This window comes from Rhinatrema bivittatum, chromosome 2 (genome assembly GCF_901001135.1).
Source record: "Rhinatrema bivittatum chromosome 2, aRhiBiv1.1, whole genome shotgun sequence".
NCBI classification, from domain to species: Eukaryota; Metazoa; Chordata; class Amphibia; order Gymnophiona; family Rhinatrematidae; genus Rhinatrema; species Rhinatrema bivittatum.
This window is the reverse complement of record NC_042616.1, coordinates 308114139-308126426: the sequence shown is the minus strand read 5'-3', so window position 1 is coordinate 308126426 and position 12288 is coordinate 308114139. Positions and strand designations below refer to the sequence as shown.

Genomic DNA, 12288 nt, shown 5'->3' with positions numbered 1-12288 from the left:
GGAAGTGCAACTCCCTTCTGGGAATTGCTTATATTAAAAAAAAAACACTTAGAAGGAGAAAGAAGGAAATTAATTTGTCCTGCTCTCCTGTGGTGATACCTTATGGTACCTCCCTCAGTCAAGTTTTCCTGAGGTGATATCTGCGGATCCCTCCCTCAGTAGAGTGCATCGGTCCAGTAGCTGGTTTTCTGGCAAGGACTTAGCTGTAGAGAAACAAACACAGCACAGCTGGAGACTGACTCTGTACTCGACCGGGACGGGTAGAGTAAATAGATAAAAATAGAAAGAAAAAAAAAAAGAAGGGGAGTTAATTTTAGGAATTTCATTCCCCTTCTGGTTTCCAAGCTTGGGGTGCTGATCTGACATCTGTTCCCATCTCTGGGGGAGCTTGGAGAGTTGTAGCAGCTTGGCGGGTTTAGCAGCCTTTTTTGGCTAGGCCCCGCTCTCAGGCTTTGCTTAGATGCTATGTGGCGGCATTCACACACTTTTCTACACACAAGTCTGCATTGGTTCACGCTTGTGTGTCTGGGTGGGCACTCAGGTGGGCACCTATCTGGACCATGTATTCGGTGCCTACATTTTGAGCACATGTAGTGTGCACTAATTGGACAGAGATTATTTTTTGAGCGCTCTGTCCAGGTTCACTTGTGCAGGCACACTAAGCTCACAATTATTTATTTAATTTTTTAACATTTTTATATACCGATGTTCCTGTATAGAATACATATCGCACAATTGTCAGATGCTTTAGGGTGTGTACTGCTAGCAGGTGTTTATCCACGATGCTGGTAGCAAAAAAGCCTAAGCGCCTTACCCTTTGGGCTGCTTGCTATATTCGGGCATCACCGCCTGGCGTCCCACCTAACTTGTGTCAGCACTGCTTGGAGGCTCAGAGAGAATGGTCTCTGACTGATTTTCTGAGCCCCGCCCTTTCCAGCATGATGCAGGATTGGGACCAAAGGGGAAACTGCCAGAGGCTTCGCCTGGTTTTGGGGCTCCCTTAACTAGTTCGTCAACAAGGAAACACAACTCAGTGGATATAGGACTGACACCCCCTGGTTTTGGGCCTGGATCCTTCTGCCTTTTCTTGGGTGGAATTTTTTCAAGGACTGCAGTTCTTTCTTCAGGCGCAGTCGGTGGCCCCGGTCAAACCTAAAAGTTCAGAATAGCAGGCTGCAGATCCCTGCACGCATGGTGCTGCAGGCAAGCGTCGGAGCACGTCTCGTCCTGTTGCGGGTCACCCTTATAGGGATGCAGATGGCACGGATGATGAAGGTGATTCTTACTTCCTGGAAAATGGGGAAATTCCTCCGGGATTGGAGTCATATAGAACAGTGGTTCTCAACCTTTTTTCTGTCAGGACACACCTGACAGATGGTTCTCACATGCATGACATACTGACCCATAATCGTCACGGGGCTAGATGTAAAAGTACAGTTTGCATCCACGGGAACCCCCTGACCCAAATAATGGATGTAAAGCAGAATTATGGCATTCCCTGTACAACTCACCTTACAAAAAAGATATTCTGGTTCTAGTGTCATCTCAGTAACAGCAACTCAAACTCCTTCTACTTCCAGGCTCAATAGCCCTACTTATGAAAAGACTGCAGTTTACCACCAATGCATGTCCTCTTGAGAAAACTCAACAAATAAGACTGATACAAATGCTTACATGCTAGTAAAATATCTCATCTCGGTAACAGTCACACAACCGACCGAACATACAGGCCGATTCAGTAAAGTCCGCGGGAGAGCTGACGAACGCCCGCTCTCCCGGCGCGCACACCGGCCCTTCGCCGGTGTGTGCGGTTCTGTATTTAAATTAGGTGACGCAGTAAAAACAGGGAAAAGGAGGCGCTAGGGACACTAGCGAGTCCAAAGCACCTCCTTTTTGACAGGAGCGGTGGCTGTCAGCGGGTTTGACAGCAGACGCTCAATTTTGCCGGCGTTGGTTCTCGAGCCCGTTGACAGTCACTGGCTCGGAAAACGGACGCCAGCAAAATTGAGAGTCCAGTTTTCGGCCCGACAGCCACGGGCCGAATTCAAATTTTATTTTTTTTTTTTTACTTTTTTTACTTTTCGGGACCTCCAACTTAATATCGCTATGATATTAAGTCGGAGGGTGCACAGAAAAGCAGTTTTTACTGCTTTTCTGTGCACTTTCCCAGCGCCGGAAGAAATTAGCACAGACCTTTTAATTTCTTAAGAACATAAGAAATTGCCATACTGGGTCAGACCAAGGTTCCATCAAGCCCAGGATCCTGTTTCCAACAGTGGCCAATCCAGGCCATAAGAACCTGGCAAGTACCCAAAAACTAAATCTATCCCATGTAGCTGATGCTATAATAGCAGTGGCTATTTTCTAAGTCAACTTGATTAATAGCAGGTAATGGACTTTTCCTCCAAGAACTTACCCAAACATTTTTTAAACCCAGCTACACTAATTGTACTAACCACATCCTCTGGCAACAAATTCCACAGTTTTTAATTGTGTGTTGAGTGAAAACAAATTTTCTCCAATTAGTTTTAAATGTGCTACATGCTAACTTCATGGAGTACCCCCTAGTCGTCCTATCATTCAAAAGAGTAAATAACCAATTCACATTTACCCGTTCTAGACCTCTCATGATTTTAAACACCTCGTATCATTTCCCCCCCCCCAGCCGTCTCTTCTCCAAGCTGAACAGTCCTAACCTCTTTAGTCTTTCCTTATAGGGGAGCTGTTCCATCCCCTTTATCATTTTGGTCACCCTTTTCTGTACCTTCTCCATTGCAACTATATCTTTTTTGAGTTGCGGTGACCAGAATTGTACACAGTATTCAAGGTGCGGTCTCACCATGGAGCAATACAGAGGCATTATGACATTTTCTGTTTTATTCACCATTCCTGTCCTAATAATCCCTAATATTCTGTTTGCTTTTTTGACTGCTGCAGTACACTGAGCCGACAATTTCAATGTATTATCCACTATTATGCCTAGATCTCTTTCCTGGGTGGTAGCTCTTAATTTGATTAAGGTGGAGCCCATTCCTTCGGAAAAGACTCCCTTTTCCCTAAAAGGTTCCCCAGTTCCTTACAAAACTGAGGCCCTCTTCCTTGCACCTTTGCTCATCCACGCATTGAGATTCCGGAGCTCTGCCTGCCTCTGGAAACCTGTGCATGGAACAGGGAGCATTTCAGAGAATGCTACCCTGGAGGTTCTGGATTTCAGCTTTCTACCTAAGAGCCTAACTTTGGCTTCCAGACCTTCCCTCCCACATTTTTCTATGTCATTGGTGCCCACATGTACCATGACAGCTGGCTCCTCCACAGCACTGTCTAAAATTCTATCAGGTGACACGTGAGGTCCGCCACCTTCGCACCAGGTAGGCATGTTACCAGGCAATCCTCGCGCCTACCAACCACCCAGCTGTCTACATTCCTAATAATCAAATCACCAACTATGACGGCCGACCAAACCCTTCCCTCCTGGGCAGTAGCCCTGGGAGACACATCCTCAGTGCGAGAGGACAATGCATCACTTGGAGAGCAGGTCCTTGCTACAGGATCCTTTCCTGCTGCACCAGGTTGATACTCTGATCATCTTTGCGTAAAGCATCATGTTTCTTCCCCATTATGGATGATATTCAAGAATTGATTGATTTTGAATTGGGCGCCCCGGAAGCTAATTTTAAAGGGGGATGAGGCTTGAAAGTGCTGTACTCCCTGGATCCGGCGGCGAGACAGTAGTTGTGCTTTCCAAAAGTGGATGCGCTGATGTGTGCCAACACGAAGCAGACAACAATCCCTGTAGAAGGGGGAGTGGCATTGAAGGATACACAGGATAAGAGAATCGAGGCTATCCTTAAGCAGGCCGTTGAGGTGATGGCAATGAATTTGCAGATAGCCTCTTGCTGCTCCCTGGTGGCTTACACTTGCTTGCTTCTCTCTCAGGAAGTCAATGAATATGGTACGAATTCTAGGGCAGTGATGAAAGCGGCAACCACATTTTTGGCAGATGCAGGCTGTGATCTAGTCCACACTTCAGCCAGAAGGGTGGCTTCAGTGATAGCAGCCAGGCACCAACTATGGCTGAGGAATTGGTCGGCCAATACAATATCAAAGTCTAATCTTACAAAATTGCCTTTTAAAGGATCACTCTTGTTTGGGAGTGAATTAGAAAAAATGGCCAATAAGTGGGGTGAGTCTCAGGTTCCTCTGTTACCAGAGGATAAAAAAGCAGGCACCACACTTGTTTGGTATGAGAGGTCCTGCTAGGGGTTTCAAACATTTTCGACCCTACAAAGGAGTGGCTTCTCAGAGGGCTCGACCTTTGGATAAGTCTCAGTCCTTTCGTCCCAGGCAGCCCAGATTGGGTGCAGGCTCGAGCCGCAGTGTCTCCCGCCCCCCTCAATGAAGGTGTGCCAATCCATCCCTGGGAACAGGAGATGGGAGTCACCTCATTCTTTTTTTTTTTTTTTATCAGTAGTGGGTTGAGATCACATCAGACCAGTAGGTTCTGAAGGTGATAAGAGAAGGATGTGCTCTGGAATTTCTTGGTGTTCCTCAGGATGTTTTCATGATGTCTCCCTGCAACTCTCCACAGAAGAGACAGGCAGTGGAGTGTACATTGTCGAGGCTCCTCAGCCTGCAGGCCATGATCCCAGTGCCCATGTCACAAGTAAATACGGGCCGATACTCCATTTATTTTCTTGTACCCAAGAAGGAGGTTTCCTTTCATCCCATTTTGGATCTCAATGGAGTCAACCGTCACATTTGTGAGTGACTTGTTTCTGCATGGAAACCTTATGCTCAGTGATAATGGCAGTACAGTCAGGGGAGTTTTTACATCTCAAGATTCGTCAGAGGCGTACCTGCATTTTCCCATCCAGCTGGAGCATCAGTGGTTTTTGTGTTTCACTGTTTTGGGATGACATTATCAGTTTTGAGCACTACCCTTTGGCTTGGCCATCGCGTCTACAGAACCTTCTCCAAGGTCATGGTGGTGGTAGCAGCAGTGTTGAGAAAGGATGGCATTCTGGTCCACCTGTACTTAGACAATTTGCTAATTTGGGCCAAGAGTATGGAAGAGAGCCATCATGTCTCACGCAAGGTGATCTCCTTGCTACAGGAACTAAGTTGAGTGGTGAACTTGGCCAAGAGCAATCTTCAGCCTTCCCAGACACTAGAGTATCTCGGTGTTCATTTCGACATGAAGCAAAGCAAGGTATTCCTACCGGAGAGCCGCATTCAGAAACTGATAACGCAGGTGCGGCTATTGACAGAAACAATGCACCCAATGGTATGGTCTTACCTTCAGGTGCTCAGATTGATGGAAGCCACTCTAGAGACAGTTCCACTGGCAAGGAGCATATGGGTCCTCTTCAGTGCACACTGCTTGCATGTTGGAGTCCACAGTGTCAAAACTACTCAATGCAGCTTCACTTACCAGTGGAGATCATCATCTAACTGCAGTGGTGGTTGCAAGTGAATCATCTAAGGAAGAGTGTACCACTTCGAACACTGGACTGGTTAGTAATAATGACGGATACGAGCCTCCAGGGTTGGGGGCGGCTCTTGCCTCTTCCAAGGTTAGATGAATGGCGAATCTTTTTCGTCCCATCCGGATGTGGCCTGGTTTCTTAAAAGGGGTGAAGCATCTTTGTCCTCCCTTACAGTTGCCAGTGCCCTTGTGGAGTCTTAATCTGGTTCTGGATTTTCTGGTGGGTCCCACCTTTTGACCACTACGTAGCCTCACCTTGAGGTTATTTACCTTAAAGATGGTGTTTCTGTTGGCAGTTTGTTTTGTGCATAGAGTTTCTGAACTACAGGCCTTGTCTTGCTGGGAACCATTTCTGCAAGTAACTCCGGGGATGGTACAGTTGTGAACTGTTCCGTCCTTTTCACCGAAGGTAGTCTCAGATTTTCACTTGAATTAATCAATTTCCTTGCCTACACTGGACAAGGAGAGAGATGTGGATGAATATCACCTGTTACAGACCTTGGATATCAAGTGGCATATCATGAGGTATTTGAAGATTTCTAAACCTCTCAAAGAGCTGATCCATCTTCCTATGTTCCACAGTGGGAGTAAACAGGATGAGCCAGCATCTCAGGCTATGATAGCTCGCTGGATTAAGGAGATTATCACGGCCATGTGGATGCTGAACATCTGTTGTCTAGTCAGATTAGGGCTCACTGCACTAGCGCTCAGGTAGTGTCATGGGGGGAGATTAGATTGTTGTCTCCCATCGAGATTTGTCAAGCTGCGAAATGGTCATCCTTACACACCTTTTCCAAGCATTACCACCTGGATGTGTAGGTATGGGAGGATGCAGCTCTCACGCATGCGGTGTTGATCGGACTGTGGGCAACCTCCCACCCTGTTCAGGAGTAGCTTTGGTACATCCCACTGGTGTGGATTAACCATCTGAATGCTAAGAAAAGAGAAATTACTACTTACCTGATAATTTCCTTTTCTTTAATGAAGACAGGTTAATCCACCTTCCTGCCCTTGACTGCCGGATGGTGGTGCTATTGTCCTCCTGTGTGGCTGCATTTCCAAGGATTGCTGGTAAGTGTCAGATCCATCCCTAGATTAGTGATATTATACTCCTTGTCTGACCTCAGTGTTTTCTGTTAATTGAGTGATTAAATGGTTGTCTATTAATAGTTATGTTCATGTATTGTTTAGTTGTCCACAGTTGCCTTTTGCAGAGAATACTGGTGGGCTGATGTCAGTGCAGGGGTATTTATACCGTGACATCAGCTTTACTCCATCTCCATCTGCTGGTAGAAGTGCATAACCCACTGGTGTGGATTAACCTGTCTTCATTAAAGAAAAGGAAATTATCAGGTAAGTAGTAATTTCTCCATTGTGAATATGATTTCATAGATCACAGTTGACTCCACTGTTGAAATATCTTTCATATTCTATCCAGTAATGCATAATAGAAATACTGTTAATACAGAAGTTACCAGATAGTTGTTAATAATAAATGTGTACTCTCCATATTTAGTAATTAGATTAATTAAAATGGGAATTTTATGTTGTTGTCACTAAGACAAATTGCCTAGGCTAATGTTTCCATTGTTTGTTTGTTTTTAAATATATATAGCTCTCACGCTGATGCGGTTGTTGCATCCTTGGCTTTTGAAATTCTCAGAGCAGCCGGGCATTAAAAGGAAGAGGAGTAACAGAAGAACTTTTAATTACACCCCCAGCTGTTTGCTTATTCTTGGACAATACCATAATTCTCATAGAAAATAAATATACATATATGCAGCAGAGGTCAGTAGTGGAAAATATCACCTGCATAGCTGGAGATACTTACCAACATGGGGAATATATTGCGTGAACCAGAAGACTAAGAACGCTTAGTCTACTCTAGGCTCTAATAATGCACTGTATGTATACCCTCTATTCTCACCCAGTGTCATTTTTATATGCATACCAGCTATTTTTTAACTGTTATTAGCAAGTTTAGATATTCTCTGTTCCTTTCAAGTTCTGTTGATCCCCCCCTCCAAGTTTAATGCTCCCTGTTTCAATGTACTACTTTTCAAGTTCCTTGTAAACCGATATGATGTTCCCACGAATACCGGTCTATGAAAGCTTTAAATAAATAAAGTACAATATCTCTCTGGCAGCCCCAGGCATTATTTTTCCACTATCAAGTGTATGTGGCAAGTCTACCTTATCATCCCTTTGGAAAAATGCAAGAAAGGAAAGATTTTATATGTCATCACTTAAAACATTGCTTGCTACGTGAACTGACTGGTTAATAGTTCACGTTATATTGCATTGTGTGATCCTGGAAGAACCTATGGAAAATACTGTTACATTTAAGTATCATTTTAACATGTATGTGTTCATATTAACATAGCAATTAATTACAGTTTCAATTTTTATAGTCAATTAAATGTGTAAGAATAAACATTTTTTCCAATGGTGAAATTATCAAGTGTGTTATTTGACCCTGTAATAATCACTTATTTTTTATTATAAATATTTTATACTGTTTAATGCTGTTGAAAAAAATGATTACATACACAAATTTGAGGAAGACAACATTTCCAAACGCATTCTTTATACTGAGCATAAGTATCTAAAATGTGTTTGTGTGTGTAGGAGTCATGGGGCAGATTGCATGTCAGTGAAAATGAGACTGTTTTTGTGGGGAGTTGGGAAGGGAGTGAGTGAGAGAGGGCTAGAGTGTGAATTTGTGTGATAAAGAGGCAAGAGTTATGGGTCATCTCTGCATGAGAGGGAGGCTGTCGGTGTGTATGTCTGTAATTGATGCCCTAAGAGGTGACTTGAATTTGTTTGCGTGAGTAAATAGAGGATGGATGGGATTTCCACATGTGCACTTTTTCAACTTAAATATGTAACTTTCCTTTGCTGGTCAATTTTTGCACATACGTTAGTTAGATAGAGGTCCATATTCTCCATTATCTGGCCAACTTTGGAAGTATATTTAATAGTGTAGTCACCCTATCAAATATAGCTGGCTCTATTAAAATTAGGCAGCTAACTTTATCCGGTTAACTTTAGGGAAGAGCTTTGGCCAACCAGACTTAACCGGATAACTTATCTGGCTAAAATAACTCCTGATACACCCCCTGAAACACCCCTAAGTTATCTGGCTAAATTTTAACTGGATAATAAGATAACCAACTAAAACATACCTGGCTGAGTTTCCAAATATTCGTTTAGCCAGATAACTTATGCATTATCCATTTAAATACTTCTGAATATTGACCTCCTAGTTACTTTATTTGATTATTAATCCCATTTCTTAAATATAATCAAAGCAATGTACAATGTTAAATAGAACATAAAATGAATAAATAGATATAAAAATACATGGATAACAATGTTAAGCATGACAGGTACAACATAAACCTAAAACAAACTATGGTAAAACAAAAACAAAATTATACACTGTATAAAGAAAAATAAAAAGAAAGCCATACCAAAAACAAGAAAATATGCCTGTAAAAAGTCCATAAGACTGATAAGAAAATATCTTCATAGGATTACAAAGCAAATAAAACAGAAAAAGTGATGGCAAGACAATAGAAAGGAAAGAAATTCCATTCCAGTGTAAGATGCTATGATTCAAAGCCTTGTCAGAAAAGAAAGATTTTCAAAACTTTCCTGAATTTGGAAAAATCCTTCTAAGTGTTAATGGAGAGTTTCATAGAAAACCGAGCATCCAAATGGCAGAAGAATTTTAATGTGGACAAGTGTAACGTGATACACATGGGGAAAAATAGCCCATACTGTGGTTACAAGCAAGTTTGCTTACTTTAAACAGTGTTTTCATAGATAGCAGGATGAATTAACCATGCTGTCTGGGAGCATCGACGCGACCGGAGTTTCTCTCAGATAGTGACAGAGTTTTAACTCTGTGCGTCTGCGCGGTCATCTTCCTGCTCGATTCCGTTTCTCTCCTCAGTCTCTTGTAACCAAGCGAGGTGTATGGTAAGAAAAAAGGTGTAGAGTAGTCCCTGCACTGTCTAGGGAGGTGGGTGGGTCAGCATGGCTAATTCATCCTGCTATCTACAGAAACACCGTTTACGGTAAGCAAACTTGCTTTTTCCCTTCGATAGCAGGAGTGACTAGGTGTGTACAAATTTTTTTTTATTGTGTGCGCAACAATTTTTTTAAACTGACAATTTTTGAGCAGCAACATTAATGTTCCATTTCTGTGTATATCACACCCAACACAATAAGCTGAAATACCATATGGCCGCAGGTGGCTTTTTTGCATAGTTTTCTGGTTGGTGCCATAGTAGTGTATGTAAATAATATATATTTTGAACATTAAAAATGTATATTTACATACACTACTATGGCACCAACCAGATATTTTTACCTTAAAGACTGTACTTTGAATGCTCTTTTTCATGTAAAATCTATTATTATAAATTACCCTTACACCAGCCCTGGCTGCACTGGTACCACAAGAGAAAGCAGGATTCCCATCTGGAGCTGGGTTAGGGACTCTCCCTCGTCTTGGCCAGGGCTTAAGTTTTCCTTTTATAAGCCCAGGGAAAAGTATGGATCACTTCTGGTCCCCTAACCCCTGGAGTAGGTAGGCAGAGTCAAACCTCGTGAACCATAAAAGCAGAAGACTGTGTAGCCTGCAGTCAATGGGACTGCACTGGAGTGGTGGGAGGGTGGTGGAGAAGTGGAGGCAAGCTACAGGAAGGGAGAGAGTGAGCCAGAAGGAAGTACCTGTGTGGTTTTGGGGAGGCTTCTGTCTGAGGTGACTGGACTGAGCTGTGAATGGAGCAGTTAGCTGTGGAACCAGCAAGTCTCAGAGTGGGATTGGAAAAGGAGGCTACTGCAGAATGAGGAAGGGCTGGCAACGAGCAAGAACTTTAAACTGTGATGCAGTAGTGCTGAGGTGGGGGCATGAACTGTATGAGCACATAAGCAACAGCACAACAGTAGCGTGTTAGAGAGAATGCGTGTCTGTGTCACACAGAGAGCGACACATACCTTTACATACTCTTGTGTGTCAAAGGGAGAATGTATGTGTGGAGGTCTCTCTGACACTCACACAGATAAACCCACATACTGAAAGTGAGTATGTGTGTAAGTGTCTGAGAGTGTGTGTCTCAGTGTATATACTGAGTTCTAACACTGGCTGGCAGTGTAGTTGTCTCATTACTTTTGAAAAGTGGTACACAAACAGGGACTGGAATTGTAATCTTTGAAATGACCTTTCTGGTTGATTTTAAAACCCCTACATGCACTGAAGCCGGGAGATACGCATGTGATGCAGCGTAGTGCACGCCCCATGCATTTTAAAACCCACGCAGATACGCATGTATCTCCTACTACGCACACAAATCATAAAAAAGCAAAAAAGGGGTGCGATATGTGTGGGGCATGGGCGGGCTTTGTCTATAAAATGAAAACAGCGTGTAAGTATTTATGCGCACAAGCTCGTGCCGGGGTTCCCAACCGTGTAACTTTACTTCTGCCATAGATGACATGTAAATCATGTAACAAAAAAAATAGGCTAGTCAGCAAGGTTTTAAGGGTCGGGGCTAAGAGGGTAAAAGGGAGGCAGGTAGTTAGGGGGAGTACGGCAAACTAGGAAAAAGGGCTATTGCATTGGTGCACAGAGCAACTAAAATTCCCCCCACTTATGTGCTCGAGGCGGTATTTGTCTGCACGTCAATATAAAATTGTGCACATATGCATATAGCTGATTTTATAACAGGCATATGTTATAAAATCACCGCGTCCATGTCAATGTTCCCTAAGGAGTGACTAGGTGTGGGCACATTTTTTTTTTGTGTGTGTGAGCAACCATTTTTTTTTTTTAAACTAACGATTTTTGAGCACCATGAGTGTTGTATTTCTGTATAGGGCACAAAGAAAAATTTATGTGAGCGACCATGTAATACTGGTGAATGACGTTCCGAAATGTACGGATGGGGCTTAAGACTCACCTCTTTATATTTTCTCTTGCCAGATTTTTCAGTGATAACCTGAGAGATATAAAATGGAGAAACATCATGAAATGGTGGCTTATAGTGCTTGTGTTTTCAATATGATCCAGAAAAGTCTGTGACAATGGCTCAGCTAACTTGTGATGCACATCATTTTCAACATATAGAAATGTGATCAAACTGGAACACCTGAAAGGGGCAAGGTCAACATGAGTTTTCTGTCAAATGATAATCCAAATTTAATTTCTCTGTTATTAGCTGATCTTGCTCACAGCAAGTCAAATGGTGAATGGTGAGTTGAGGTTTCCACTAGATTTTTCAGTGCAGAGAAAATTGAGAGGTATTAAGGAAAATATTGACATACTAGAAAGAAAGGAAGGGCCTTTACATGGTTCACCTATTAATCCAAGCTTTTCAGAAAAAAATGAGGGATATAAAAAAAAAAAAAGTATAACTTCCAAGATTTGAAGCAGAAAGTCCAATCGCCTTAAGCAGTACAGCTTTACCTCCTCATTCTTCACCACTTTGTTCTACAATAGTTACTAATATGCAAAAGGTAATTGTAGAGCATGTGGTTAAAGCTCAACATGTTAAACCTTTAAATCCTATTTCCTACAAATTGCAAAGTTTTTCTGGTATAGGCCCTAAACCTACTGGGGAGGTGGATTTTGACCTCTGTAAAATGCAGATCCACCTCTAGTGGTAGAAAAAGAAAACTGATGGAAAGTCTTGCTACCAGCATTAAATACTGGCTTGCATTTGGGTGTCACTGCCACTGTAGGGGGAATGTGTTATTGAATGGGAAAAAGTCATATGGAGCTGTATTAAATAAAC

The 12288-nt window shown here is 42.7% G+C and overlaps 1 protein-coding gene across 1 annotated transcript in view; it reads left to right on the top strand.

Annotated features, from left to right (window-relative positions):
- ULK4 (unc-51 like kinase 4) overlaps positions 1-7933 on the top strand; it is a 1180200-nt gene extending 1172267 nt beyond the window's left edge. The window contains exon 37 of the mRNA XM_029589702.1: positions 7101-7933. Within this exon, the coding sequence (XP_029445562.1) occupies positions 7101-7164 (64 nt within the window). The 3' untranslated portion in view covers positions 7165-7933. The remainder of the gene's footprint in view (positions 1-7100) is intronic.
- The last annotated feature ends 4355 nt before the right edge of the window (positions 7934-12288 follow it).